The sequence below is a fragment of the Hevea brasiliensis genome, chromosome 4 (assembly GCF_030052815.1).
Source record: "Hevea brasiliensis isolate MT/VB/25A 57/8 chromosome 4, ASM3005281v1, whole genome shotgun sequence".
Taxonomy (NCBI): domain Eukaryota; kingdom Viridiplantae; phylum Streptophyta; class Magnoliopsida; order Malpighiales; family Euphorbiaceae; genus Hevea; species Hevea brasiliensis.
The window spans coordinates 3,583,095-3,611,071 of NC_079496.1; the positions used below are offsets into that span (position 1 = coordinate 3,583,095).

Consider the following 27,977-nt stretch of genomic DNA (forward strand, 5'->3'; position numbering starts at 1 on the left):
TATAGAAAATTATAAAATAATTATTATAATTAGAAAAGATAAAAGTAAATTTAAAAAAAAAATTTTAATTTTTTCAAATGACGCATAAAATAATTTTAAAAAGTAATAAATAAAAATAGTCGGGGGTAGAATTGTCCACTAAAGCGTTCAAACACCCCTGCAGCAGGTTTCAAATATCCATAATGTTCAACTGATTGCTTTACTCTCTAAGCAATTTTCAGTTTTTTAATTCAGTATGTCAAGGTTTGAAGATAAGAGTTTTGGGTGTTTCTCATATATTAAATTCAGACTATGTTGTCTCATCATTGCAAAGAATATGATACTATTACAACATAGTATATACTAAGTTCATACGCGATCGATAAAATTTACTCATATTTTGACTTTATTTGTTTTGTTGAAAATATTTTTAAAAAATATTTTTTATATCTTTTAGTATTTGAGTTCTAAAAATTTTATTTTTTTTATTTAATTTTTTTATTAAATATATACACAAACAATTTTGAGATAGGATACATTATTTAATAAAATTATAAAAATATATTAATTTATATAAATTATTTATACATATTATCTATAATTAGTATAAAATTTTAAAAAATCAGCCCTTCACATAACATTTTATGTACACGGCTCGTGTGTGCAGAGGATTACCCAATTGGATGAGAAAATAAAAAGGAAAATCCCTCTCTTCATAGAGTAGGTGCAGGGGCCACTTTTAAATTTCCTACTCATTGCTTTTCACGCGTGAACTCAAACCCACAGCGCTGCCTCGTTGTCTCAATCCACCCGCGTCTGCCTATAAGAAAATAGCATCTCTAGCCGTGACGGGTGCTGTTAGGTGACATCTTGCTGGGTGATTGTAACCGAGTCTGTTACTGTGAGTCACTAATTACAAGCGTTGCAAAATCTAAGGATGTTACCATTCGACAGGCGAAGAAACGATGGAATTGAATGATAAGATTTTTTTTGGCTCATAATTTAATTAAAATTGTTTTTATATAAGTGATATAAATGATTGTATGAGTATGATACAGCATTTCTCATATTTTTATTGAGCTTAGTAGTTTCAGACTTTATCCTTTATCTCAGTAGCATCCCTGCAAGTGCACTATTCGTACTAGAAGTCTATAAGATAGTGCACCTCTCTCTCTCTCTCTATCTCTCCAGGGAGATAAACTCGCAGTAGCAGTAACGGAAAGAGAGTGTTTTTATAATTCTGCCATAAATGCCTCCTTTGCTTCGTTGGCACCCATTACTCTCTCTCTCTCTCTCTCTCTGTCTTTTTTCCATTACATAACTGACCTATCAAGCAAAGAAGCCCGTCAACAGTACTATAGCATACAACCATGGTCCAGTGTTTTCCGTGCACACGGCACTCCTCTTTTTACCATACTCTCTTTTTATTTCTCCATCTGGGCTTGATCACCAACGCCGCATAAGCCACGCCCAGATTCCAAAATCTTCTCTTTTTGGTTCAAATGTCTAACAGCCCATATCAGCAAGACCATGAAAAGGTGCAATTCTCAGAAATTTTTAAGAAATTCAAGCGTTTGAGACTTTTTGAACCATCTGTAGGGATTTTGGGGTTCTTTTTTGTTACAGTTTGTGTGATTTGTTGCTTCTTTTACTTAGATTTCAGGTCTGTAATTAATAAGGGGTATATAGTTCCAGGTAAATCAGAAAGGTTTATGTGGCTGCATGTTAATGGGTCAAGTCCCAATAGAAGAGTTGAGTTTTTGGGAGAGGATGGTGATGGGTGTGATGTATTTGATGGGGAATGGTTGTGGGATGAGACTTATCCATTGTATCACTCTAAAGATTGTAGCTTTTTGGATGAGGGGTTTAGGTGCACTGAAAATGGCAGGCCTGATTTGTTCTACACCAAGTGGAGATGGCAACCCAAGAACTGCAACTTGCCCAGGTGTTTGTTCATTTCCTACTCATTATTGAGGCTGTTTGTTGCTAGGAAAGTACGGGAAAAAGAAGACAGAAATTAAAGATTTTTTTTTTTTAAGTTCATAGTTATTGAACCTGAGGAACTAGGGAAAAGGAATTCATATTCAAGAAGGCCTAGTGAATATGTTAGTCTAGCGTTTCAGTAAGGCCTGAAATTTCTGTTTCGCATACGTGTTCTACATTTCTAAGCAACCAAACAGATACTTCTTCTTCGACAAAAAAAGCAAATACTTCTCCTTTTTATTTTTTTTTAATTCAATTTCAGAATCTTTTTTATGGCTTTTAACTTTTTCTCTCTGTCCTTAGAAGAGTAATTGTCAAGTTTTAGTAATTTATTCCTTGCATGACCACGACAACCTCTTTTTAATTCTTATTTTATTTATTTTTTTAGCAACTTAGAAATTTCCATTTAGTTTGTGCTGGTAACGGATGGAAGATGACTTTCAGTGCTCTTTTCCCTGATTTGCTGAAAATTTTGTTCTCTACTTGAAGTAATAAGTCTCTCAAACAAACCCGTGAGCTTTTACATACTGAAAAAGAAGGCCTTTAAAAGAGAAGAAAACCGACTTTATTTCTGTAATTCTATGTGCCTATTAGCTGCTGCTTTTTTTTTTTTTTTTTTTATCTCTTAATATTAGTTGCCCATTTAATTAAGAAACTTAAAAAAAAAAAGGGAAACTTTACCTGAAACTTCTAATTTTGCATGTATCATCAGTGGCTGTTTGATTCCATGATGTTGGATTTGTTTCACGTGGACTTATTATTCACATCAGTGTTATTGGTGTATTGATCTGTGATTGAGATTAGCTTTTTTTGGTATGAATTATATGAGTACAATTTCAAAGTAGTAAGAAAACCTCATTTTCCCCAACCTGTGCAAACAGATTTGATGCTAAAATGATGTTGGAGAGTCTGCGCAACAAACGGCTAGTGTTTGCTGGAGATTCCATTGGAAGAAATCAATGGGAGTCCCTCCTCTGCATGTTATCTTCTGCAGTTTCTAATAAGGACTCAATATATGAAGTGAATGGCAGTCCAATTACCAAGCATAAAGGATTTTTGGTATTCAAGTTTCGGGATTATAATTGCACTATGGAATACTATCGGGCTCCATTTCTTGTATTGCAGAGCCGGCCTCCTGCTGGGGTTCCAAAGAATGTTAGATTAACCCTCAAATTGGATCAAATGGATTGGAATTCTGGCAAGTGGAGAGATGCTGACATGCTGGTCCTCAACATGGGGCATTGGTGGAATTACGAGAAAACCTTAAGAGGGTAAATTGATCCTCTGTTTTTGTAGATTTGTGTGCATCCTTTGATATTCATTCATGCGGTATGGGCCTTACATATCTAGTTTTGCATATTACAAAATTTCATTGAAGGAAACTACTTAGAGACAGGTAAATACCATATGAAATGTTGAAGTTGAATTAGATACCATCACTTGATTGATCAAGATGTTCATGTTTAAAAGAAAGTTAAAACCGATGTTTGATGAATTTTATTGTGGCTAGAGATGAATAGCATGATCAACTGCCTCCTATGCTATGAGGAATCTTAGAATGGAAAGCTTCTCTGTCATGATAGATACATTAGTAAAATTTAATAAATTTGGATCAACCAAGATCAACTTGGTGGGTGGTGCTTCTACTATGAAATTATAAATAACAATTTGAAGGATAGGATACATGGCTGTGACAGTCCACCATCTTCGCTTTTGATTCATGGTGTTTGTAAAGGATTATTTATTTCATAATAGTTACCATCTTAGTTATTTTCATTGTTGTTCCAATGGCTAGTATGATTTACTGTCTTCAATATAGTGGTGTGTGGCCCATCAACATTTAGCTTTGAGTGAAGGAAATGGTACTTGAATGCCTTCATTTGTTGTTAGTGGCTAGCTCATGCTCTTTTCAAATGATAATTGAACAAAAATGGACCATAATGTCATTTTAATTCATATTGTGATAAGATTTGCTTGTATCTGTGTTTAATCAGTGAATAGTGATGTGACCTTTTGGTCTTAATCTTTTGAATACACAAGGAAAATAAGTGGCTTGAAGGATAAGGCTAATTGTTCAGTAAAAAATTGCAGAATAACTCATGCTTTCAAGTAATTTGTGTTAATTTTGAATTTTTTCAATTTTCTGGTCTTAATTTTCAATTTATTTCTCAGAGGTACTTACTTTCAAGAAGGGAGAGAGGTGAAATTGGAAATGAGGGTTGAACAAGCATATCATAGGTCAATTGAGACTGTGTTGCAGTGGATACAGAATAAAGTGAACACAAGCAAGACCCAAGTTTTCTTTCGTACGTTTGCCCCTGTACATTTCAGGTATGTTACTACACTATTCTTTTCGCACCAACTTTGTTGATGTTATATGGTATCTTTTTCTTTCCTTTTTCTGTTCTTAATTTTTGAGGCTATGCATCTAAACTAAAAGTTGTTTGATCTTGAAACTTTGGGCTATTTGGGAAGGGTTGCCCTCAATGGCCCAGGGAACATCTGTTTGTCCTTGACATCGAGCTAAGCCTAAGTTGTCAAGAACGCTGCAGTATTTCATTTAGGGATGAATTTTGTTTCAAACTTGTTTGAGTTCTTGAGCAGTGTCAGTGTTCATATAGACTTGCTGAGACTTCCAAATTCTTAGTTCTAAGATCTGATATTTGAACTCTTCAAATGCACAACCTTGTCAAAGTGATTTTTGTCTTAACTAGAACCTGAGAGCTTAAGTTCATTTATCAGTTTCTTTGCAATGCAAGGGGAAGGCTGTTCATTTATGCATTTCCAGAGGCCATTAATGCAGGAAAGTTTCATGAACAAGATGTGTTGTTTCAGTTTGATGATTGACACATCTTTTTTCCCATACTTTGGGATAAAGAGGGAAGGTGATAAATAAACTTTTTAATCTATTAATTATTTCCCAAAATTCTTTGTTTAGACGACATGCAAATGTGTAATTATTGTCAGTTTTGTTCATGTATTATTTATGCTTTCAATCGGGAATACCTAATAACTTCCTCATCACAGAGGTGGAGACTGGAGAACAGGGGGAAACTGTCACTTGGAGACATTGCCAGAGCTTGGGTCATCATTAGTACCACCTGAAACATGGGCCCAATACAAAGTAGTAGCTGATGTGCTATCAGCTAATTCAAACCGGGCATTGAAATTTAATATATTGAATATAACCAGGATGTCTGCACAAAGAAAAGATGGGCATTCATCTGTATACTATCAGCCTTCCAAACCTGCGCCATTGCGTCTACAAGACTGCAGCCATTGGTGCCTGCCTGGTGTCCCTGACTCATGGAATGAGCTCCTTTACGCACTGCTACTAAAGCGCAAAACTAAGAAGACACATAACTTATCCTCATACAGAGCACACAGTTTTCGTTAGGAAAGCTCTTATTTATACTCCAATTCTAAAGGCAGGAGTTGGATGCCTAGAAATGATTACAATTTTCCTGGGGATGACAGAAAAAAAAAAAAAAAAGGAAAAAGAAAAAGAAACTTGCACTGTAAATTTTATTTATTGGATTTTTGATGATTATAGAGAGATTAAACTTATGAGTTTGACTGGATTTTTGCATTGGATAAAGACTATTGATCAAAGGAGGCAATTGAAGTGAGTAACAGATATGCAGAAGGTCTTGGAAATAAAATTAGTGAACGGTGGAGATATATTCAAGAAAAGAGTTTTTGTGACTACAATCTAGTCGTGTAATTTCATGGAGGAAAATGTAATTAACAATTCTTTGTTTGCCAATAGATTTCAATTTGACTTGGCAGGATCATGCATTCTCCTTGACCTCACTTATCCTACTAGCCTCTCACCATTTTCGTTAAATTTTGATTAAAATTCGAATTTAAAATCAATAATAATAATAATAATAATAATAAATAAGATCCGTAAAAAGATCAAAAAATAAATTAACTGATTAAAATAATTAAATTTATTAAACCTTAACCCGCGAAAGCGTAAAATGCAAGCGAGTGGTACACCAATTTTGGGTTTTAAGCTTTTGGTCTTTGAGCTTAATATCAAAACAGGAGCAGGAGAAAGGGAGAGAGCTGGACAATGGCACACTCGACGGTGCAGCCGAGCCGGTCAAGAGACCTGGACAAGCTTCTTCTCAGGCCCGGCAATCTCGTCGCCCCTACCTTTGAACCTGGAACGCAAGTAAGCCCCCTTTACTTTTTTTTCTTGGTGACAATTTAGCAGACACATCGCGTTCAATCTTCTTCTAATTTAATTTTAGGTTTTTGGGTTTTGATTTATATTGCTATTTCTTTTGTTTGCAGTTGAGGGATGGGCTTCAAGAGTATGTTCGAATATTGGTAGTGGGAGCCGGTGGATTGGGCTGCGAGCTGCTAAAGGACTTGGCCCTATCGGGTTTTAAGAATTTGGAGGTCATCGACATGGACCGCATCGAGGTTTCTAATCTCAATCGTCAGTTCCTCTTCAGGTTTTTGATTTCTAAACTTAACCTCTATAATTGTTATTCTCTATTCTAGTATGCCTTTTTAGTTTGGTATCTCTTGCTTTATTGTTAATCGCCATATGGAAATTAGAATATGATAGATGTCAACTAGTGGATAGCATCGTCAGTTGTAGTTTATATGGAGGGTTGTGCAATAGGTTGTTTGTCTCTCATTTTGAACTTGGAATTTTTGAAAGAACTTTAAACTGGGTAATAGATGAAGTAAATTTTCATACCTTTGATTGCATTTCAAGAACTTCTTGCAAAGATGAAAAGATTGAGTTTGCTGGACAATTGTCCTTCAAGTATTTGTGAATGTTATATAGTTGATTTGGCTAGATGAAAGGTCAATTTTCACAAGGCAGAACGGCGTATATATGTGTTGTTTTTTCCTTGTCATGCCTGCAAATGGTTATACCTGAAATAATTAGCATTTGAACGCGTTCATTTTGGTTTTTTCTCATCATATAGTGTTCGCTATTGCATCCTAGAAAATCTGATAAGTGCTGCTTACTGCTCAGGCATGTAGATGTTCCATTAATCAGTTGCTTTGGTATTTAATTCTATTAGAAAATCTCTTAAATTCTAGCCTGCTTATTGCAGGCTTGAAGATGTTGGTAAGCCAAAGGCTGAAGTCACAGCCAAGCGTGTTATGGAAAGAGTTAGTGATGTGAATATTGTGCCACATTTTTGCCGTATTGAAGACAAAGAAATTGATTTTTACAATGATTTTAATATTATTGTGCTTGGTCTTGATTCCATTGAGGCTCGGAGCTATATAAATGCTGTAGCTTGTAGTTTTCTTGGTATGTATTTTTAACCTTACTAGATAAATTAAATATTTTCTGTTGACTTTCCCCCACATGTTTTGGTGCCAACTTAAGTTTGTACCTCTTGTTTTTAGTATCATTTTGTGAAGCAATTTTATATCTTACTTTTCTTTTACATAATGTCAATGCTGCTAATGCACCCACTATTTTTGTATTCTTGGACTATATTTTAAAAATAATTTAGGAATGCTAAGTATATGAATGGGAACTGCAGCAACAACTATATAAACCCTATTGAGAAGTATATGATACCAATTCCAACTTGAATAAAGACCACTTGGCATGTAGACATGAGATCAGTCATCAGAGAGACAGTCTATTATGGTAAATTATTTATACCTTGTGGAGTATGTATAACTGTGAAAGAGAGATTTTGCAGGAAAACTTTTTACCTTCTCATAAAACCTGACATTTGTTCTAAGCTCTATGGCATTGAGCATTTCATTTTCTGAACCTTGAACCTCGAAACTGTTACACCTTACCCCTCCGTAAGGCATAACATGATCCTGTAGAATATTTAATGAACTACCGAACTTCACCTACCGATAACTCATTAAGTACTCTACAAGGGATTTTAAAACAATTTTCTTACATTTTGGAAGTGGTGAGCATTTTAGTGGGAATTAAAAACCATTTATTCAAGTTTAAATACTAGTAAAAATTTTGTCCATTTTAAATTTTACCGCAAATTTTATAAAAATTTTGATAGAGTTCCCTCTGTATTTTGAGAAACCAGTTCTTCAAAGACCTGTAAAAAGCACTTCCAAAAGTTTTCCACAACTCCCAATCTCCAATAAAACTCAAATCAACCCAATTCAAATCACTTCAAAGCAATTTTCACAATTTAATCAAATTTGGTCATCACAAAATTTTTAGTACTTCATTAACAAGGCATAAAGCAGAAAATTCATATTTACAAATATTAAATTTACAGAAGCAACCCAAAATAATATTATTACAATTTATTTACAACTGCTCAACTACATTGATACATATAATATTTCCATATTTACATCAAAATTATCTACAAGGGTATAAAATAATACCCGTACAAAAGCTTGATGTGATCTTCAACTCAGTAGCAGCTCACTCTGCTGCTTTTTCCTTGCTCTTATCTGCGACAGCAAAATAAGCCATCGCTGAGTATAAAAATACTCAGTGGTGTACAATAAAAATTTAAAATGTAATAATTAAATCATTCATTGCCAAACACAATTCAAATGTTTCTCAAACACATTTCAACAATTATCAAAGTTCCTAATAACACCATTTTGTCAAATAATCTATTAAACACAGTTTAGTCAAATAATTTCATAACACAGTGTTGCCAAAGTCATACACAACTTAAGTCATGACACAAAATTTCCGATCAATGCCATGTTGTACACCACGACAAAGCAATCTCAACCCTATTAATCAAAGTAAATGAGGGAGGTGGCTAGCTAGCTAATGAGTACTCATCCGATCTACAACCTCAACTGGTAAGCCAGAGAGGGAGGAAAATAAACGATCTCAACCCCATAAATGGAGGAGGAAATGTGATACTGTCATGCTCAGTGTGAATCCAAAATCAATTTAAAACAATTATTTTCAATAATTTATTAGAGATCTCAAACAATTTTCAAAGTCATTTTTGTAGTCACAAAGTGGCAACACAATTCATAAATAACACAGCGATTTCATAAAGTATAGCAACTCAAATTTTCAATTGGAAAATAATTACATAAATTTATTGTGCATAAACCTGATTGGAGTCGCCTTTAGGCCTTGACTCAGTCTCTCCGAGCTTCCAAGTCTTTTTCAGCTGAAACACACAATTTCATAGTGTTTCAGTACCATAACTTAACATAAGTCCAAAAATAAATTTAACTTTACTTTAACTAGCTCTATTGTGTTAAATTCGACGGTCTCAAAATTTTTGTGTTTCAGGTTACTATTCACTACACTATTCAAGTCAAATTGTTGACTTTTTAAGGATTAATAGGTATGGGAACTCCAACTTCACCCACATACCACATTTTGGTCACCAAACTTGTTGGTTTTGGTCACTTTTTCAAAGCTTAGGTCATTTTGGCAAAATTGCCAATTTTCGGTTTTAGTGCTTCAAAGTTGCACTGTTCCATTGGTCGATCTACTGTTGGAATTTGACAAAACTTCCTTCATAGAAAATGTTCCTTATTGTCTTAAGTGTATTCTCATTTTTGGATCACCTCAATCGGAGTTTTGTAGCTCAAGTTATGGCCAAAATAAGTTTACTGTTCACGTGCACTGTTCATACTGGTATTTTGGGTTCTGGCAGATTTTGATCCAACTTTGGTCAGTAATTTGATCAAGTTAAGTTCATAATTTGGTCTAACTTTCTTCATATGAAATGTTCTACTATGTCTTATGTTTCCATCGGTTCAAGAATCGCCTAAATCCGAGTTTTGTAGAGAGAGTTATAACCCTTCAAACATTGCTGCTCAATGAAATTTCTGCAGAGTTGCAGGTTTGGTAACTTAACTTTGCTCAATAATTTGAATGGGTTAATGGCATAATTTGGGGTGGTGTTCTTCATGACAGTTTTAGATCTATGTCTTATCTAATTGCTGGTAAAATTTCAGGTCATTTTGACCCTCCTAACTCGAGTTATGACCAAATGAACACTGTTCATTTGGTCAGTTTGGTGCAGTGGCAGCCTGCTCTCATTTCACTTTGGTCAATTGTTTCACCAAGTTTTAGTCAGTTTTTTGCCATGGTTCCTTAATGAAAATTGTGCTATTTTATGTCTATTTTCATTTACAATTGGTGGCATATCAATTGGACTTGTAAAATTTGAGTTTTGGTCCTTCAAAGTGGGTTTGGTCATGCTGCCAGCAGCATGACCATTTACCTCCGAATTTAACTTAGTTTCCTATCATTCCCACACAAGTTATTTGGTCATAATTGACCATTATTTCACTTCACAATAGGTCCAACATGCCATTTATGCATTTTTCCAAAATTTGGTTCACCACCTGTTGTGACTTATCCGCAAGTATACGGGTCGTCTCAAGTAATAAAGTGATGAATCAAGTATCGTTCCCACGAGGATTTGCTGTTTGATTACTAAACTATGAATGAAGCGATTATTTGGGCTAATGATTAATGAATAAATGGTAAATGTAAATGAGCAAGGTAAATTGATTAATCTAATTGAAATGGGTAAAGAGCAAACAAATAAATTCTAATTCTAGCTCGCAATTAAACTAAAATTAACAATGGGTAATTTAAACGAAAGTCTAATTATGGTAAAAGTGATTCCAGAGTTGGGGTTTTATGCATAAATTAATTGGGATTTGTCTTGGGCATTCCAATTTTTAGGGAAAAATAGAGTTTGAAGGAAATTGATTCTAAATTCCTTTGATATCTTTTTCAAGCAAATCAAAGTGTATTCTAAAATAACCAAACCTACTTTCGTATGTATTTGATTACTTTAAAACCCATTAAGTTTTGTAACCAATAATTAATTCCTCTTAAAGTCCTAGTTTATTTCTAAATCTAGGTGATTTTAAGTTCCAATCCTTGATTAACTATCAATGACCTTCACCTTTCGGTCCTTCAATCAAAGATTAACACAATACCCAATGGGTACCAACATTAGGCAAGTAAATCAAGCACACAAGGAAGGAATCAAAACTCATATTCATATAAAATAAGGAAATACCCAATCCAAATCCACAAATTAATCTAAAACATATTTCCCAACTCTGAAATCTAAAGAAATTACTCACTCATGATGGTATTTACAAGAAATATAGATGGAAGAATAAAGAAAAACATGATAAAAGGACTGAAATAGGAAAACCCAGGTGGAAGAACCAAGGTCTCTGGTTTCTGAGCTCAAAAACTCGTGCAGCAGCTCCTCCTCCAAGAGAAAATGGCGCCTCCTCTCCCTTTCTATTAAATTTTCTTTCATTTTTTTTGTTTTTCTCCCTCTTCCTCTTATGGCAAAAATAAGGAAATGATGAATTTATATGGTCCCTAAAAGTTATCCTAAAAGTAAATAAAAGACAAGGAGTGGATAGAAAATGAGGTGTAAAATTATCCAAGTCAGCATCACTATTCACGTTCTGGGCATTCTGCTTAGGGTTCGGCTTAACCCTAAGCAGCTTCTTAGCAAATTTAGCCTCTGGTCGCACTGTCTGCTTAAGGTTGCGGACCTTCATAAATCTCGGCGGACTTATAGTAAAATGGACTTTTCTGCTCATGCTTGACTTGTCTGCACCTTAAGCGCCGCTTTACCTAAGCATGACCTTAAGCAAGGTCTCAAGCAAATTTTACTGGTTTGCTCTTTCAAGGCTTGATTTCTTCAACTTTCCTCCATGCTTAAAGAATCCCAAATTTCTTCAAATCACTTCCTAATGCACTCATTGATCCTCGATTTGCCACAAAATCCTATCAAAAACAACAAAATTACAAAAATCAAATATAAAGTATCTAAAATTAGCAAATAAACTAAAATAAAGCTAAAAACATAAAATATACTAAAATATAAGGGTAAAATGGATGCAAAACTACCCTAAAATGCCTATATGAAATGAGTGTAACAAATTCCCCCAAACTTAAACCTTTGCTTGTCCTCAAGCAAATTAAAACAATTAAAACAATTTGGGGTACCTTACCTTAAATTTATGAAAATTACTTATCCAAACTCTCAAGCTTACCTTTGGCCACCAACAAACCATATACCCACTTTCAAGATGCAAAGAATTCAATCCTTACCAAAGTTATCACCGCTTAGCCTTGGGTCAATTATCCATATCATTAAACCCAAACCAATCAATCACAAAGAATAATCATGCCTAAATAGACTATAGGGTAATCCATAAGCTAAAGTGTCTCAAATAATGATGGAAGTAAATGAATGGATTAATGATATCACAATCCCATAGGCAATTCTCCTATTCCAATCTCCACTAATGTAGCAAAACACCATCAAAAGATCAAAAGGACTTTCAACAGTTGTAATGGGGCTAAGGGGGTGATAATGTGGCTAACAAGAAAGGGATAAGGGTAACAAAATATGAGAATAATCAAATTATTAAAAGATCAAGACACACAAATTTTTTTTTTTTTTTTTTTTTTGAATCAATTTGGAGAAGGAACTTTACAACTATTCACCAATACTAGCATATAATTTTGAAGCTTTTAGAGGGACTACATAAATAACATTGACTTTGAATTACAATTGTCCCTTTCAATTCACCCCCAAACTCATTTCTTTGTATACTTGAGTGGTGAATTACTTTACATACCATAATTGAATTTGCTAGCCTTTTTACTTTAGCCACTTCTCCCAACTAATTGTTATTTTTTTTTTTTTTTTTTTTATATATTTTTTTAAGTGTATCTATCACTCAAAGAATTATTCTCATGGAGGGTAGGTAAGTGTTTGGGTTATGGCTAGGCATTAATGTGGGTTCTAAAGGAATAAGAGGGATAAATGTAGGCTCAAATTGGTTCCAAAGGGAAATTTTTAAGTGAGGTTGGCTAAGGCTAAAATATGGATTTAAAATTCAAAGAATGCCTAGATCATATCTTTTTCAAGTGTATGCTATGATTTCGCCTTGAAAGGTTTAGGAAGATTGTTCTAGGATTGGTGAGACATCAATTAGCTACTTCTCACCTTAGAGTTTTCTCTAGGCACTCAAAGTCAATGCAATTGATTGGGTGGCCCTTGGCTAAGAAGATATAAACTAAAGCAAGAATCTAGTAACTTTGCACCTATCTAGAACTTTCAATCCATCAAACCCTTCTAAAAGTAAGCTTAATTGCTCTTCAAAGCAATTCTCAATCCTCTAAGGACAAGGTAAAAAAAATTATTTTTTATGATATGCATGATCCTAAAATGAATGCACAAATCAAATTAAAACTAAGTGTAATCTATATGAAAACTATGTGCAAATGTACGTGTATGGGTATCGACATGTGTGTGGTTTATGTATAAGTGTATGGATTATCTATATATGAATGAATGAAATGCAATAAATGAATAAAAGAAAATTTTAAAAATTTTGCAAAAATTTTGCCCTCACCCCCAAACTCAAATGAAACATTGTCCTCAATGTTTAAAATGAATACAAAGATGGGCAAAATTGTGTAAACTAATTAATTAATGTAATATATACAATTGGGGATTAAATCAGTATAAGCTCAAGAATTCAAAATTAGCTCAAAATGATATTAACAATGAAGCTTTAGAGAGAAAAATGTGAAAAGGTATCCCAAATGTATGAATTTACACTGCTTAAGATGTTGCTTAACCTGTTGCGTAGGGTAAAGCGAAAGCATAAGCATTGGCAACATACCATAAGCATAAATTGTAAAAGGTAAGCTGTTACCTCCAACTGATGTGGAACAGTTGCGGCTCAAAGAAAATTGTGCAACTCATCAATGTCAACAAAATTAGGATTGAAGAAAAGATAAAGTGCAAAAATAATGGTCAAGAAAATGAAAAAGTGTAAAGAAATAAAATGGAACAGTTAAATCAAAAATTAAACTAAGAAACATTCACAGAGTGTTTATGTCCATATCAGAAGATAAAATAAAATAAAGTAAACTAAAGGAAAGAAGTGCAGAGATAATAATAAAAACTAAGTACCAAAGTATTACAACCATTACCAAAGTTTGAAAGCTAAAATAAACAGATTACAAAATAAACTTAAAAACAAAAATTAAAACTGCTGCTACTGATCAAGTTCTGCTATCAAGCCTTTGTTGCTGCATCAGGGTCTGCTTCAGGTTCTGCAGTTGGTTCATTGTGATCCGAAGCTTCAGAAGCAGTTTCCAAGTTTTCTGTTAAGTCTTTCATTTCTTGAAACATGGCTTGGCCCCAATGATATAAATTGTTGTAGGATTGGGCCAGTTTGTTGTAAAGCTCCAGCATTTGAAGTTGATGTTGCTTCTGTTTCTTTTTAAGAGATAAAAATCTCTTTTTAAGTTTCTTTTCTAGCTTCTTCTTTTGGTTAACCTGCTCTTGACCCATGGCTTCAATTTTGATTTCTAAGTTTTTCAAGGAAGCAAGAATTTCTGTGGTATCAGGTGAGGGAGCAGATGGTTGGACAGTGAAATTTGTTATCCTGGATTCCAAGGATTTTAAGATGGATAACATGTCTGCTGAGAAGTGTGGGGTAGAGGTTGGTTGTGGTTCAGCAGTTGCAAAAGTGGTGGGGTTTTCAGTAGCTGGGGTATCAGGGTGCTGCTGTAACAGAGCATATGTGTGGCCTATTTTCTCACAAACATCCATATGCAGCAACATGGTGCTGTCTATGTATGATTCCCCAGAAACTGGCAGCAATTTATATAGACTAGCATCAAAGCTAAATGATTTTGCTATGGCAGTTATATACCCCCCAAAAACAATACTACCTTTAGTATGCTTGGTGACAATTTGGTGCCAATGAGTAGCTATGAAATGGGCTGTACTTACTTGTTTTCTCTCCTTCATGCACCACAATAGAAACAAATCCCCAGCACCCACAATACTGTTACTGTGTCCCCTTCCTAAAACAGTGTAAGTAATGAACCTATGGAGGTATTTCAATACATGGTCAACTATCCTAGAGGCTTTTGCAGTCCTCTGTCTATAATAACCTCCAAATGGTGCAATATCTTTCCAGAATTGAACAGGGTCATAAACAGTTTGCTGCCACTCAATGTTTTTATACCCCGAATCCTGAAAACCAAAAATGGCATTCAAAGCACCTATGTCTAACTCCCTATCAATTCCAGCACATCGAAAATATATCATATCTTTATGTTCAGGCACTGTTGGTTTGAAACTCAACTTTAGGGAACTCAAAAATTCGAGGGTTAGATCCTTGTACACTGGTTCCCTAATTTTAGCAAAATCAATCCAGCTAATAACATCCAAATAGGCAAATACAGAGTCATAAATGCCTAATTCTTTCAAAATCTGCTCATCCATATACTTGTTTGCCAAAATAGTTTTAGAAAGCAATTTCTCATAGGCCTTTTTCATATCCATATCCCTAAAAGCCCAGGGTAATGGAGAAATTACCTCCTCTATAGTATCTGCAGATGACGCAGGTGCTGGAGAATGTAAGGGAGACTGGGTTACTGGTGTTTGGACCGCTGGTGCTGGGGTTAGGGTTTATGGGTAATGAGGATGGAGTACCCATTTTAGATTTGACAGAATGTCGAAGTCCAGTGAGTTTAGGTTTGTGAGAGGACCACATTTTGGTTCTTACCATTTTAATGAAAAGGAGGAAACCTTTCGGCTTCCTGTAAAAATTGCCGGAAAAAATGGCGTGAGGAAGGAAGTCGACGAGGTTTATCGGGAGTGTTGGCGAGGTTTTTGGAAAATTGGCGGAAATGCTGGGCCTTTTAAAATGTGGGGTAGACATGTGGTATTTTGGGCCATGCTTAGGGTTAGGCATAAGGTTCAGCAGAAGTTGCTTAAGACTTTGCTTGACAAGCAATGTCATCAGCAAGTTTCGGCAGGTTTTGGGCAAAATTGTGGTTTTGCTTACCAAAATCAGTCCAAAAGCTATGGAATGCTATTGTAACCCTCAGCAATTACCAAATACACACAAACACCATAAAATTGATGGATTTAAGTTCATCTCTCTCATAAACTTAGTAAGCATAGCACATGTTCATTTAGCTTTTTGCAATCATTGTTCATTTTAAGCATCCATTGTGACTATCCTTTTTGCACATTTAAATGAAATGGTCTCCTTTCTAAACTTACACCAAAAGCATATTTTCAGCAGCATTTCAGACAAGTTCCAATCAACCAAGAATTGCAGAAAAAATGTAGAAATTGACCTTTTTAGCAGCATGAACAGTAGCATGAACAGTAGCAAAAATCTGCAGATTGCAAAAAATTAGCAGCAATTCTAAACAAAAGCATGCAAATTCCTATCAGACTACAAAATTATATATACACTAAAAGGTGAAACTTAACAAACATTATTTTTGCACTTCAATAAAGTCCTCATCAGTCCTAAATATCAAAATTGATCCTCATTCAAGTTGCATTTCACAGAATTTACACAAAACACAAAATCAAACATATGCTATCAAGTAGACTGCAATTTGAGCAATTTAGCACAAGTTTAAAGGTGTTACTGTTCACAGGTACTGCATAAAGTGCAGAATGTTGCTTATACTTGCTTCCCTTTAATTCTTTGTTTTTGCAACAAGTGTAAACTTGCCCAATCTTCATGAATGACCTACAAAAGATAAGCAAATGTCACTTTTGAGTTTAATGAGGGTGAAAACTAAAATGAAAATGAAATGGAAAATTAATGAACTATAAAAGGATACGCTTGGGTTGCCTCCCAAGAAGCGCTTGTTTAAGGTCTTAAGCTTGACCTTCCACTCCAATTCTCCTAAGTATCCCTGACTGGAGAACCAAGCCATGAAACCTCTACAAACTTTTGCGTGGGTTCTCCAATAATATAATGTTTTAATCTCTGCCCATTAACTTTGAAAGTCCCTGAGGTCTCATTGCTTATCTCAACAGCTCCATAGGGGTATACTTTTATAACAGTGTAGGGCCCTGACCATCTTGACTTCAATTTTCCTGGAAATAACCTTAACCTAGAGTTGTATAGAAGAACAACATCACCTTCTTGAAATTCTTTCCTCCTAATATGCTTATCATGCCATCTCTTAGTTCTTTCCTTGTAAAGCTTGGCATTTTCATAAGCATCCAATCTAAGCTCCTCAAGTTCATTTAGTTGCAGCATTCTTTTTTTTCCTGCAGTTTTTAAGTCAAAGTTCAGTGTCCTTATGGCCCAATATGCTCTATGCTCCAACTCCAAAGGTAAATGACAAGCCTTTCCATAAACCAATCTAAATGGGGTAGTTCCGATAGGGGTTTTAAAGGCTGTTCTATAGGCCCAAAGAGCATCATCTAACTTTAGTGACCAATCTTTCCTCGAACAATTCACTGTTTTCTCAAGAATTCTTTTCAGCTCTCTATTGGAAATCTCCACTTGACCACTAGTTTGTGGATGGTAGGGTGTTGCAACCTTATGCTTCACACCATATTTTTGCAATAATCTTTCAAATTGATGGTTGCAAAAATGAGAACCTCCATCACTTATAATGGCACGTGGAGTTCCAAATCTTGTAAAAATGAACTTTTTAAGGAATTTAATCACCACTCTTACATCATTAGTTGGAGATGGTATAGCTTCAACCCATTTGCTCACATAATCTACTCCAACTAAAATGTATTTGTGTCCCAAGGATGATGGAAAGGGTCCCATGAAATCAATGCCCCACACATCAAATAGTTCCACTTCCAATATATTTTGGAGGGGCATTTCATCTCTCTTTGAGATATTACCCATCCTTTGACACCTATCACATGCATTTATAAACTTCCTCACATCCTTAAACATGTGTGGCCAAAAGAACCCTGCTTGAAGAACTTTTTCTGCAGTCTTTGTCACACTCATATGACCCCCATAAAGTGAAGAATGGCAATCTTTGATAACATTCCCTATCTCCTCATCAGCTAAACATCTTCTAATCAGCCCATCTCCACATTTCTTGAACAAAAATGGTTCCTCCCAATCATAATCCTTCACATCAAAAAGAAATTTCTTCTTTTGCTGCCATGTTAAATCAGGTGGAAGGATTCCACACACTAGATAGTTCACAAAATCTGCATACCAAGGGGTTTTTGCATTCATGATTGCTAACAATTGCTCATCAGGAAAATAATCATCTATTGGGGGCTCTTTTCCCAGATTGTCTCCTTGTTCTTGCCTTAATCTAGACAGATGATCCGCTACCACATTTTCTACTCCTTTCTTGTCTTTAATTTCCAAGTCAAACTCTTGAAGGAGTAACACCCACCTTATCAATCTAGGTTTAGCCTCTTTTTTCTGAAGGAGATACTTGATAGCTGCATGATCTGTGTACACTATTACCTTAGACCCCACAAGATAGGACCTGAATTTGTCTACTGCAAATACTACTGCCAAAAACTCTTTCTCTGTAGTAGAGTAATTTATTTGAGCATCATCTAAGGTCCTACTTGCATAGTATATTGCATACACCTTCTTATCTTTCCTTTGTCCCAAAACAGCCCCAATGGCATAATCACTAGCATCGCACATTAACTCAAAAGGTATTGACCAATCGGGTGGCTGCATAATAGGAGCAGATATCAAAGCTTCCTTTATCCTGCAAAAAGCATTCATACAATTAGTATCAAAATTAAATTCCACATCTTTACTCAATAAATTGGTAAGAGGTTTAGAAATCTTAGAGAAATCCTTGATGAATCTCCTATAAAATCCAGCATGCCCCAAGAAACTCCTCACTCCCTTCACAGATGTTGGGGGTGGCATTTTCTCAATAACTTCTACCTTTGATTTATCCACCTCAATACCTGCTTGACACAAGATGGCCCAAAACAATTCCTTCTTGTACCATAAAATGGCACTTTTCCCAATTCAAAACTAAATTGAACTCTTCACATCTCTGCAAAACCTTAGACAAGTTAGATAAGCATTCATCAAAAGATTTACCATACACAGAAAAATCATCCATGAACACTTCCATAATACCCTCAATCATGTCAGAAAATATGGACATCATACATCGTTGAAATGTAGCAGGGGCATTACATAGTCCAAATGGCATCCTTCGATATGCAAAGGTACCATAAGGACATGTGAAGGTAGTTTTATCCTGATCATCTGGGTGAATAGGGATCTGAAAGAACCCTGAATAGCCATCCAAGTAGCAAAAATAAGAATGATGAGCTAGTCTCTCAAGCATTTGATCTATAAATGGTAATGGAAAATGGTCCTTTCTAGTTGCCTTATTCAATTTCCTATAATCTATACACATTCTCCATCCAGTTACAGTTCTTGTAGGTATTAGTTCATCATTTTCATTTTTAACTACTGTGATGCCCCCTTTCTTAGGTACAACATGAACTGGACTTACCCAATTGCTGTCAGAAACAGGGTAAATGATACCTGCATCAAGCAATTTCAAGATCTCCTTTTTCACAACCTCTTTCATGTTTGGATTCAATCTCCTTTGTGATTCTCGAGAGGCTTTATGGTCATTTTCCAACAAAATTCTATGCATGCACACAGAAGGATGTATTCCTTTAATATCATCAATGGTATAACCAATTATCCTTCTATGCTTCCTAAGAACTCTCAATAATTTTTCAACCTCACAATCAGTCAATTTAGCACTAACAATCACAGGATATGTAGAATATTGCCCTAGAAAAGCATACCTGAGATTTGTTGGAAGAGGTTTCAACTCTACCTTAGGTGCTTCACCTTTTTCAAACTTTGATGATGAAGTCGTTTCTCGCTTCAAGTTCCCAATCTTTTCAATATCAGCCATAGGCAATGGTGGATTTCCTTCCAAAATTGTAGCATATTCTGCAGCTTCCTCAATCTCATCCCCTTTTTTGATGTTATGAACCAAACAAGCTTCTAAGGGATCTTTAGGATGTTGCTTTTTAAGCACTTCTCTAACCTCTTCATCTATCACATCAACTCTCAAGCATGAGTTTGAATCATCTTTCTTTTTCATTGCTTGAAACAAATTAAATTCAACTTTCTCTTCCCCAACTTCTAATGTAAGCCTCCCATTTTTTACATCAATCACAGCTCCAGCAGTAGCAAGGAAAGGTCTACCAAGAATAATAGGAATGTGTACATCCTCCTCCATCTCCAATACCACAAAGTCCACTGGTATGAAAAATTTCCCAACTTTCAGAGGAACATTCTCAACTACTCCAATTGGAAATTTAATAGACCTATCTGCTAACTGTAGTGATATGGTAGTAGGCTTCATTTCTCCAATCTTCACTTTCTCATAGATAGACAATGGCATCAGACTAACACTGGCTCCAAGGTCGCATAAAGCCTTATCTATACTGATATCCCCAATGTGACATGGTATGGAGAAACTCCCAGGATCTTTCAGTTTGGGTGGAAGCTTATTTTGCAAAATGGCACTGCTTTCTTCCGTGAGAGCTACAGTCTCAAATTCCTCCAATTTCTTCTTGTTAGATAAAATCTCCTTCAAAAATTTGGCATATGAAGGCATTTGTGCTAAGGCATCAGTGAAAGGAATAGTCACATGCAAAGACTTCAATACCTCCAAAAACTTCCCAAATTGTTTATCCAATTTTGCTTTCTGAAACCTTTGTGGGAATGGTAAAGGTGGCATGTAGGCTTTAGGTGCAACATATTTAGGCTCCTCTTCTTTGCTCTCCCTCTCCTTACTTCCTTTTTCTTCCACTGAATTTTCTTTCTCAGCTTCAATTCTAACTTCAACTTCAGTTTGTTCATCTCCTTCTCTGCTTTTCTTTTCTTCAACTTTCTCTTCAATATTTTTATCCCCATTCTCCAATATTTTTCCACTTCTCAATGTAATAGCCTTGCAATGCTCCCTTGAATTTTCTGGTTGGCTAGGAAGCTTCCCAAATGCTTTGTTACTTGAAGAGCTAGCTTGTTGAGCTATTTGATTCTCTAATATCTTGTTGTGTGTTGCCATTTGATCCACTTTAGATGCTAATTGAGAAATCATTTCTTGTTGACTTTGATGGCTCACAAGTAGAGTTTCAATCATAGATTCCAATCTAGCTGTCTTGTCTAGTTGTGCTTGTTGTGGTAGAGGTGGAGCAGGTACATTTTGAGGTTTAGAAATTCCAGGAGGAGGACCTCTATTCTGCTGAAAATTCTGATTTTGTTGATATCCAGAAGGTTGCTGAAAATTCTGATTTTGCCCTTGTCTACCTCCCCAAGAGAAATTTGGGTGGTTTCTCCATGCTGGATCATAAGTTGCAGAAAATGGGTTACCACCTGGTCTTTGATTGTAGTTCCCCACATAATCCACTTGCTCACTTGAAAAATCTTGATTAAGTGCAGAAAAATCTGCTGCACAATTGACATTTGCAGCTCCAATTTCTAGTGTATTACCAGAACCTCCGGCTGAAGAATCTACTTTCATACTTAACTTGTCCATCTTCTTTGTCAAAGCATCAAACTTAGCATTAATCATATTCATGGCATCAAGCTCGAACATACCAGCTGGTTTCTTGATCTCATTCCTCTCACAACTCCATTGGTAGTTGTTATAAGCAATTTTATCAAGAGCAGAAAAAGCTTCATCTTCAGATTTCTCCATAAGGTCACCTCCAGAAGATGCATCAATTGTACTCCTAATAGCTGGTGAAACTCCATTATAAAAGTGTTGAACAAGCATCCACTTAGGAATCCCATGATGTGGACATCTCCTTTGCAAATCCTTGTACCTCTCCCATGCTTCATACAAGCTCTCATCATCTCTAGGTTTAAAAGAAGTCAGCTCATTCCTCAGCTTAGCTGTCTTGCTTGGTGGAAAATATTGAGCCAAAAATGCTTGAGAAAGTTCATCCCATGTTGTGATAGAACCCGGTGGCAAAGAATGTAACCACTCTCTAGCTCGGTCCTTCAGAGAAAAAGGAAATAATCTGAGTCGAATTGCATCATCAGAAACTCCATTTATCTTCAACATATCACTGATCTCAAGAAAGTGTGCCAGATGCACATGTGGACTTTCACTTGGATTTCCTCCAAATTGTGCTTGTTGTACCATTTGACAAAGTGCAGGTTTCAGTTCAAAATTATTAGCTTCTACCCTTGGTCTTGTGATACTTGGCATGAAATCTCCAATGTTAGGATAGGCATGATCCTTCACAGAGCGGTTGTTATTGTTGTTGTTGTTGTCAGCCATTTCTTCTTGTAATTGCTCTTGCTCTTGTGCTCTTTCTTGTTGTTGTTGAGCTTTAATTTCAGCTTTTCTCCTTTTAGATTCTGCTCTTAAAGCCTTTGCTGTCTTCTCTATTTCTGGGTCAAAGAATAAATTGATTTCTTCACTTTTTGTCCTTCTCATAAAATATAGCACCTGAAAAACAAAAATAAACAAATTCTCAAAGTAAAATTGTAAAAAGAAATAAAATAAAATGCCCAAATTAACCAAACAAACAATCGTTCAATATCAAGCAAAAATCAAATCCCCGGCAACGGCGCCAAAAACTTGTTGTGACTTATCCGCAAGTATACGGGTCGTCTCAAGTAATAAAGTGATGAATCAAGTATCGTTCCCACGAGGATTTGCTGTTTGATTACTAAACTATGAATGAAGCGATTATTTGGGCTAATGATTAATGAATAAATGGTAAATGTAAATGAGCAAGGTAAATTGATTAATCTAATTGAAATGGGTAAAGAGCAAACAAATAAATTCTAATTCTAGCTCGCAATTAAACTAAAATTAACAATGGGTAATTTAAACGAAAGTCTAATTATGGTAAAAGTGATTCCAGAGTTGGGGGTTTATGCATAAATTAATTGGGATTTGTCTTGGGCATTCCAATTTTTAGGGAAAAATAGAGTTTGAAGGAAATTGATTCTAAATTCCTTTGATATCTTTTTCAAGCAAATCAAAGTGTATTCTAAAATAACCAAACCTACTTTCGTATGTATTTGATTACTTTAAAACCCATTAAGTTTTGTAACCAATAATTAATTCCTCTTAAAGTCCTAGTTTATTTCTAAATCTAGGTGATTTTAAGTTCCAATCCTTGATTAACTATCAATGACCTTCACCTTTCGGTCCTTCAATCAAAGATTAACACAATACCCAATGGGTACCAACATTAGGCAAGTAAATCAAGCACACAAGGAAGGAATCAAAACTCATATTCATATAAAATAAGGAAATACCCAATCCAAATCCACAAATTAATCTAAAACATATTTCCCAACTCTGAAATCTAAAGAAATTACTCACTCATGATGGTATTTACAAGAAATATAGATGGAAGAATAAAGAAAAACATGATAAAAGGACTGAAATAGGAAAACCCAGGTGGAAGAACCAAGGTCTCTGGTTTCTGAGCTCAAAAACTCGTGCAGCAGCTCCTCCTCCAAGAGAAAATGGCGCCTCCTCTCCCTTTCTATTAAATTTTCTTTCCTTTTTTGTTTTTCTCCCTCTTCCTCTTGTGGCAAAAATAAGGAAATGATGAATTTATATGGTCCCTAAAAGTTACCCTAAAAGTAAATAAAAGACAAGGAGTGGATAGAAAATGAGGTGTAAAATTATCCAAGTCAGCAGCACTATTCACGTTCTGGGCATTCTGCTTAGGGTTCGGCTTAACCCTAAGCAGCTTCTTAGCAAATTTAGCCTCTGGTCGCACTGTCTGCTTAAGGTTAAGCAGACCTTCAGCAAATCTCGGCAGACTTATAGTAAAATGGACTTTTCTGCTCATGCTTGACTTGTGCTGCACCTTAAGCACTGCCGCTTTACCCTAAGCATGACCTTAAGCAAGGTCTCAAGCAAATTTCGGCTGGTTTGCTCTTTCAAGGCTTGATTTCTTCAACTTTCCTCCATGCTTAAAGAATCCCAAATTTCTTCAAATCACTTCCTAATGCACTCATTGATCCTCGATTTGCCACAAAATCCTATCAAAAACAACAAAATTACAAAAATCAAATATAAAGTATCTAAAATTAACAAATAAACTAAAATAAAGCTAAAAACATAAAATATACTAAAATATAAGGGCAAAATGGATGCAAAACTACCCTAAAATGCCTATATGAAATGAGTGTAACACCACCCTAGCATTCAAAACACTAACTCATCAATTTCACTACTTTGTTGCAATTAATCACACTTAATGGTATTAATACTAATCATTCAACTAAGGAAGGTTTCTAAACTCATTCAAATGTATCATATTCATGCAAATCATATTCCTCTCAAGCTGCCCAAAAATTCAGTTTGGTTCTTCCCCCATTTTTATTTCATTTAAATCAAGTTCTAAGCTCATTTTAACCACTAGTTATGCATGTAAATGGAAAAATAAGGAGTTTGATATGCTAACCTCACTTAAAGCTTCAAATCACTATCTTTAACTCCTCTTTCTTCTTGAAATCCTCTTCTCAAGTTGAGATCACAAGTTCTAGTGAGGTATTTAAGGGAGTTATGTTGATTAAGTGGAGAGAATCAAGCTTAATTGTAAGCTTAAGGAAGAAAATTTCATGGAGATGAGAGGGAGAAGGTGGGCGGCAACCAAGGGAAGAAGAAGACCTTTTTGTTTCTTTTTTTTTTTCTTTTCCTTTATCTAATTTAATTTATGGAAGACCACAAAAAAAAAATCCCAATTAAATAATTCAATTTATTAATTTAGTTATGGCATCATGCATAATGTCATAACTTTTGACTTTTTCATTTTCATCTCTTTTTTCTTTTTTTTTTTTTCTATTAGTTCTTTAATTTAATTCTCGATTCCGAAATTTTTTTTCTCCGATTTTATTGGACAGTTAGGTCAGGAGTCAGCTCTCGGGGTCAATTGACCAAATTGCCCCTCGCCGGTTCATCCCGGTTTGCAAATAATCCAATATTTCTTCCGGCTCCCTGACCTAATTATTTGACTGGCTTAACAGTTCTTTTTCGTGATTTTCTCTTTTCCACTGTGTTCATAAGGGTCCTAAGGACCGCAGCGTCACTTTTTACGGTTCGAAATTTGAGTTTAAAACGACTTCGCAGTCGTTCCCGAGGAGGTCACTCATCGCTGTGACTCTCGGCTCGTTTAACCTCTTATGTTCTGTTTTTCTTATTTATAGTTAACTAATTAAACATTACTAATTATTTGTGTTTATGGCTTCTCAAGTTGTCTTAAGTGTGGCTCTAATCTCCTTAATTGTCCGGACCGACACCGGTCACCGGAACAATGAAATATACTAGGCTATACCAATAGGGGTGTTACAGAAACACAATGTTATAAATGATGAATGCCCTATTTATGACACAGATCATATGAATTTAGGACCTTAAGGCATGCTTACTTCCGTGTATATAATGCCAAAGTATATATCAAACTTAAGTATAAAATATTTCAATAATTGGATGATAAGCTTAATTCCATTGTCTTTGTGCTATAGCATCACTAGTTTTCTCTTCCTTTTGTATTTGCTTTAATATTCAGTTGTCTTGGGTATGGAGTATGGACTGCTTTGGATGTGGCATATTGTTGCACTAGTTTTCTTGTTAACTGTGTATGTGTGAGTGATCGTGGAAGGGTCTGCATGTCCCTGTTTTGGAAGGTTTATTTGAACAATTAAAATTTATTGGGTTGCCTTGATGTCTTCTGCAATATCTTACTTCTAATTTCTGTATATAACATATTGATGCTTTTGAAGAACCAAAGACTTTTCCCTCTCTAAGTAGCTTCTTTTATTCTTCTTGAGCTTGTGTTTTATTTAACCATTGCTTTTGGAATTTTAGAATATGATTCTGATGACAACCCTCGGGAAGAAACGATCAAACCCATGGTAGATGGTGGGACTGAAGGTTTTAAGGCCATGCTAGAGTTATTATGCCGGGAGTCACACCATGTTTTGAGTGTACCATCTGGCTTTTCCCTCCTCAAGTCAAGTTTTCTCTGTGCGCTCTTGCAGAAAACCCTAGAACTCCTGCTCATTGTATTGAATGTGCTCACTTAATTAAATGGGATGAGGTACTACATTAATCATCCTTTCCCACTCCTGAAGTGAGAGTTTTCCAGTTAATTGTTCCTATTTTATGATCATTATATTTGTAGGTTCATAGGGGAAAGACTTTTGATCCAGATGACCCAGAACATATGAAGTGGGTTTATACTGAGGTGAAATGGTGGACTTATAACTGATTCTTTTAATAATTAATATTGATTTCATTTGGTCCTTTCAACTTATGTTCTACCTGTCCCTTAGGCTGTCAGGAGAGCTAAGCTTTTTGGCATTCAAGGAGTTTCATATTCACTTACTCAGGTACATTTAGATTTTAGGAATTAATTTTTCCAGATCTGCAAAGCTGCCTGATCATACTGAAAAGAGTTGGAAAATGACTTATTGTTATTCTAAATTTTCTGATTTGATCCTTGGAACACATTCCCTTTACCAATCAGCTGGGCTACTGCAGTCCTCTTTTTTACCTGTGATCCTTGGAGAACTGCTGGGGCACCCGAGTCATTTTTTTATGGTGCCTGTGGTACTTCTGGCACAGAGAGTCAGAGAGAGAAAGAGAAGGGAAGTTCTATAAAATGCCCGATTGAAGAAGGGAAGTTCTATAAAATGCGTGATTGAAATATAATTATTATTGGCTTCATCAAATTGTTTCCATATCCCTTTTCTTCCTTTTCCTTCTTGTGCTGGAACAAATTCTTTCTCCCTCTTTTACAGGGTGTTGTGAAAAACATCATACCAGCTATTGCTTCCACCAATGCAATAATTTCAGCTGCATGTGCATTGGAAACCTTGATGATTTCATCAGGATGCAGCAAAACTCTATCCAACTATCTTACGTGGGTACATTTCTCCTGGATTAATTGATTGATTGAGTGATTAATTTATGTAACTTAATCTGTTTCTCTAGCAAATGGCAAAGTGTACTGAATGGTTTGAATCTTGCATAGGTATAATGGCGTGGAAGGTCTCCATGTTAAAGTAACTGAATTTGTGAAGGACAAGGACTGTCTTGTTTGCGGTCCAGGTGTTCTTGTCGAGCTAGACACTTCAGTTACATTACAAAAGGTTATTTTTTGGTTCTTATGGCCATTTTTCCATTGATTGGCTAATAATGACAGTTGGAGATGATTATAACTTTTCCACTCATTTTAATTCTGTAACTTGCTTGCCCATGATGATTCATGATGCTACTTGATCTGGTGCAATCTGAAAATATTGACCCAACACAATGTAAACCTGTTTTTGTGGCCTTGCTTGTGCTTTGGTTTGAAATGCCAATAAACTTGTAAAATCATTATAGTTGGCATTTAAAAGTGGTAGTTCGGATGGAAAATCCACAAATCTTTAGTAGGAAGGAAAATAATTTTCCTTCACATTTTTCTTCCTTTGGATTTTCTTTTATGCCCTTTGAATTTTTTAACATTTTTTTCTTGTATGCTAGCAAAGATGAATGCTAGTCTATTGTTTGTTTCAATGCCAATTAATTATTTCTTTTTTTATTTATCTAGAAAATATGTTATGTGCTTGATCTGACAATATCCACCTTTGTTTACCTTTATTAATTTCTAATTTTGTGATGGTTGCCGTGATTCTGTGTAAACAGTTTATTGATATGCTTGAAGAGCATCATAAGCTGTTCTTATCAAAAGCAAGCGTCACACACCGGGGGAAGAATTTGTACATGCAGGCACCGCCAGTTCTAGAAGAGATGACTCGATCAAATCTAAGTTTACCACTATTTGAACTTATGGGTAAAGTGCCAAAAGAAATTGTGCATGTGACAGGTATGACCTGCCAAAACGGCAGTAAAATCTCGTGTCTCAGAAAATTACGAGTTATTTTCAGGGGAAATGAGGCGGTCACAGGCATGGACATGGCTGGTGGGGCATAATTTTGCATGCAGCACTTCTCAATTCCAGAAAGATACTCTTTTAGAAATTTCCTTTACTGAAGGCAGAAGTTGGTGAGCAACCTAAAATGCATTTTTATCACAATTTATCAGGATGTGTTTCATCAAAGAAACAGTTGTAGACAAGAGAGCAACGTTATTAACAAAGATTTTTACTTTTGTTATTTTTGCAAAGAGATATTAATGTACAGTTAGACCATGCGTATTGCGAAGCCTCCCTCTCGAGTAATTATACAGTTCCCTCTCTGGTATGCTTGCT

At 35.4% G+C, this 27,977-nt stretch overlaps 2 protein-coding genes and 1 non-coding gene across 5 annotated transcripts; all 3 read left to right on the plus strand.

Annotated features, from left to right (window-relative positions):
• Positions 1 to 702: 702 nt before the first annotated feature.
• LOC110655220 (protein trichome birefringence-like 11) lies at positions 703 to 5,608 on the plus strand. Of its 3 annotated transcripts, XM_058145066.1 has the most exons (5): positions 703 to 1,517; positions 1,636 to 1,924; positions 2,844 to 3,233; positions 4,135 to 4,293; positions 4,990 to 5,608. In XM_058145066.1, exons 2-5 carry the CDS (start codon positions 1,692 to 1,694, stop codon positions 5,357 to 5,359), a joined length of 1,152 nt encoding a protein of 383 aa, XP_058001049.1. In that variant the 5' UTR covers positions 703 to 1,517; positions 1,636 to 1,691; the 3' UTR covers positions 5,360 to 5,608. The 3 variants fall into 3 exon arrangements, with proteins under 3 accessions (XP_058001049.1, XP_021667126.2, XP_058001050.1); XM_021811434.2 differs by having other exon boundaries at positions 703 to 1,924; XM_058145067.1 differs by having other exon boundaries at positions 703 to 1,924; positions 4,135 to 4,292; positions 4,962 to 5,140.
• LOC110655221 (NEDD8-activating enzyme E1 catalytic subunit) lies at positions 5,583 to 27,930 on the plus strand. The gene is given in 10 exon segments (XM_021811435.2): positions 5,583 to 6,142; positions 6,265 to 6,428; positions 7,047 to 7,249; positions 25,589 to 25,657; positions 25,660 to 25,820; positions 25,905 to 25,967; positions 26,056 to 26,112; positions 26,524 to 26,645; positions 26,757 to 26,874; positions 27,413 to 27,930. Coding segments are annotated over 10 exon segments (1,347 nt in total). The 5' UTR covers positions 5,583 to 6,040; the 3' UTR covers positions 27,701 to 27,930.
• Positions 21,531 to 21,637, plus strand: LOC131179752 (small nucleolar RNA R71). Its single transcript, XR_009148639.1, has one exon. It is a non-coding gene; the product is annotated as a small nucleolar RNA R71 (small nucleolar RNA).
• Positions 27,931 to 27,977: the final 47 nt, after the last annotated feature.

Coding starts and splice junctions, on each gene's coding strand:
- LOC110655220 (XM_021811434.2), top strand. CDS start 1,482: ATGTCTAACAGCCCATATCAGCAAGACCATGAAAAGGTGCAATTCTCA. Junction 1,925..2,843: donor AAGAACTGCAACTTGCCCAG/GTGTTTGTTCAT, acceptor CTGTGCAAACAG/ATTTGATGCTAAAATGATGT. Junction 4,294..4,989: donor TTTGCCCCTGTACATTTCAG/GTATGTTACTAC, acceptor TCCTCATCACAG/AGGTGGAGACTGGAGAACAG.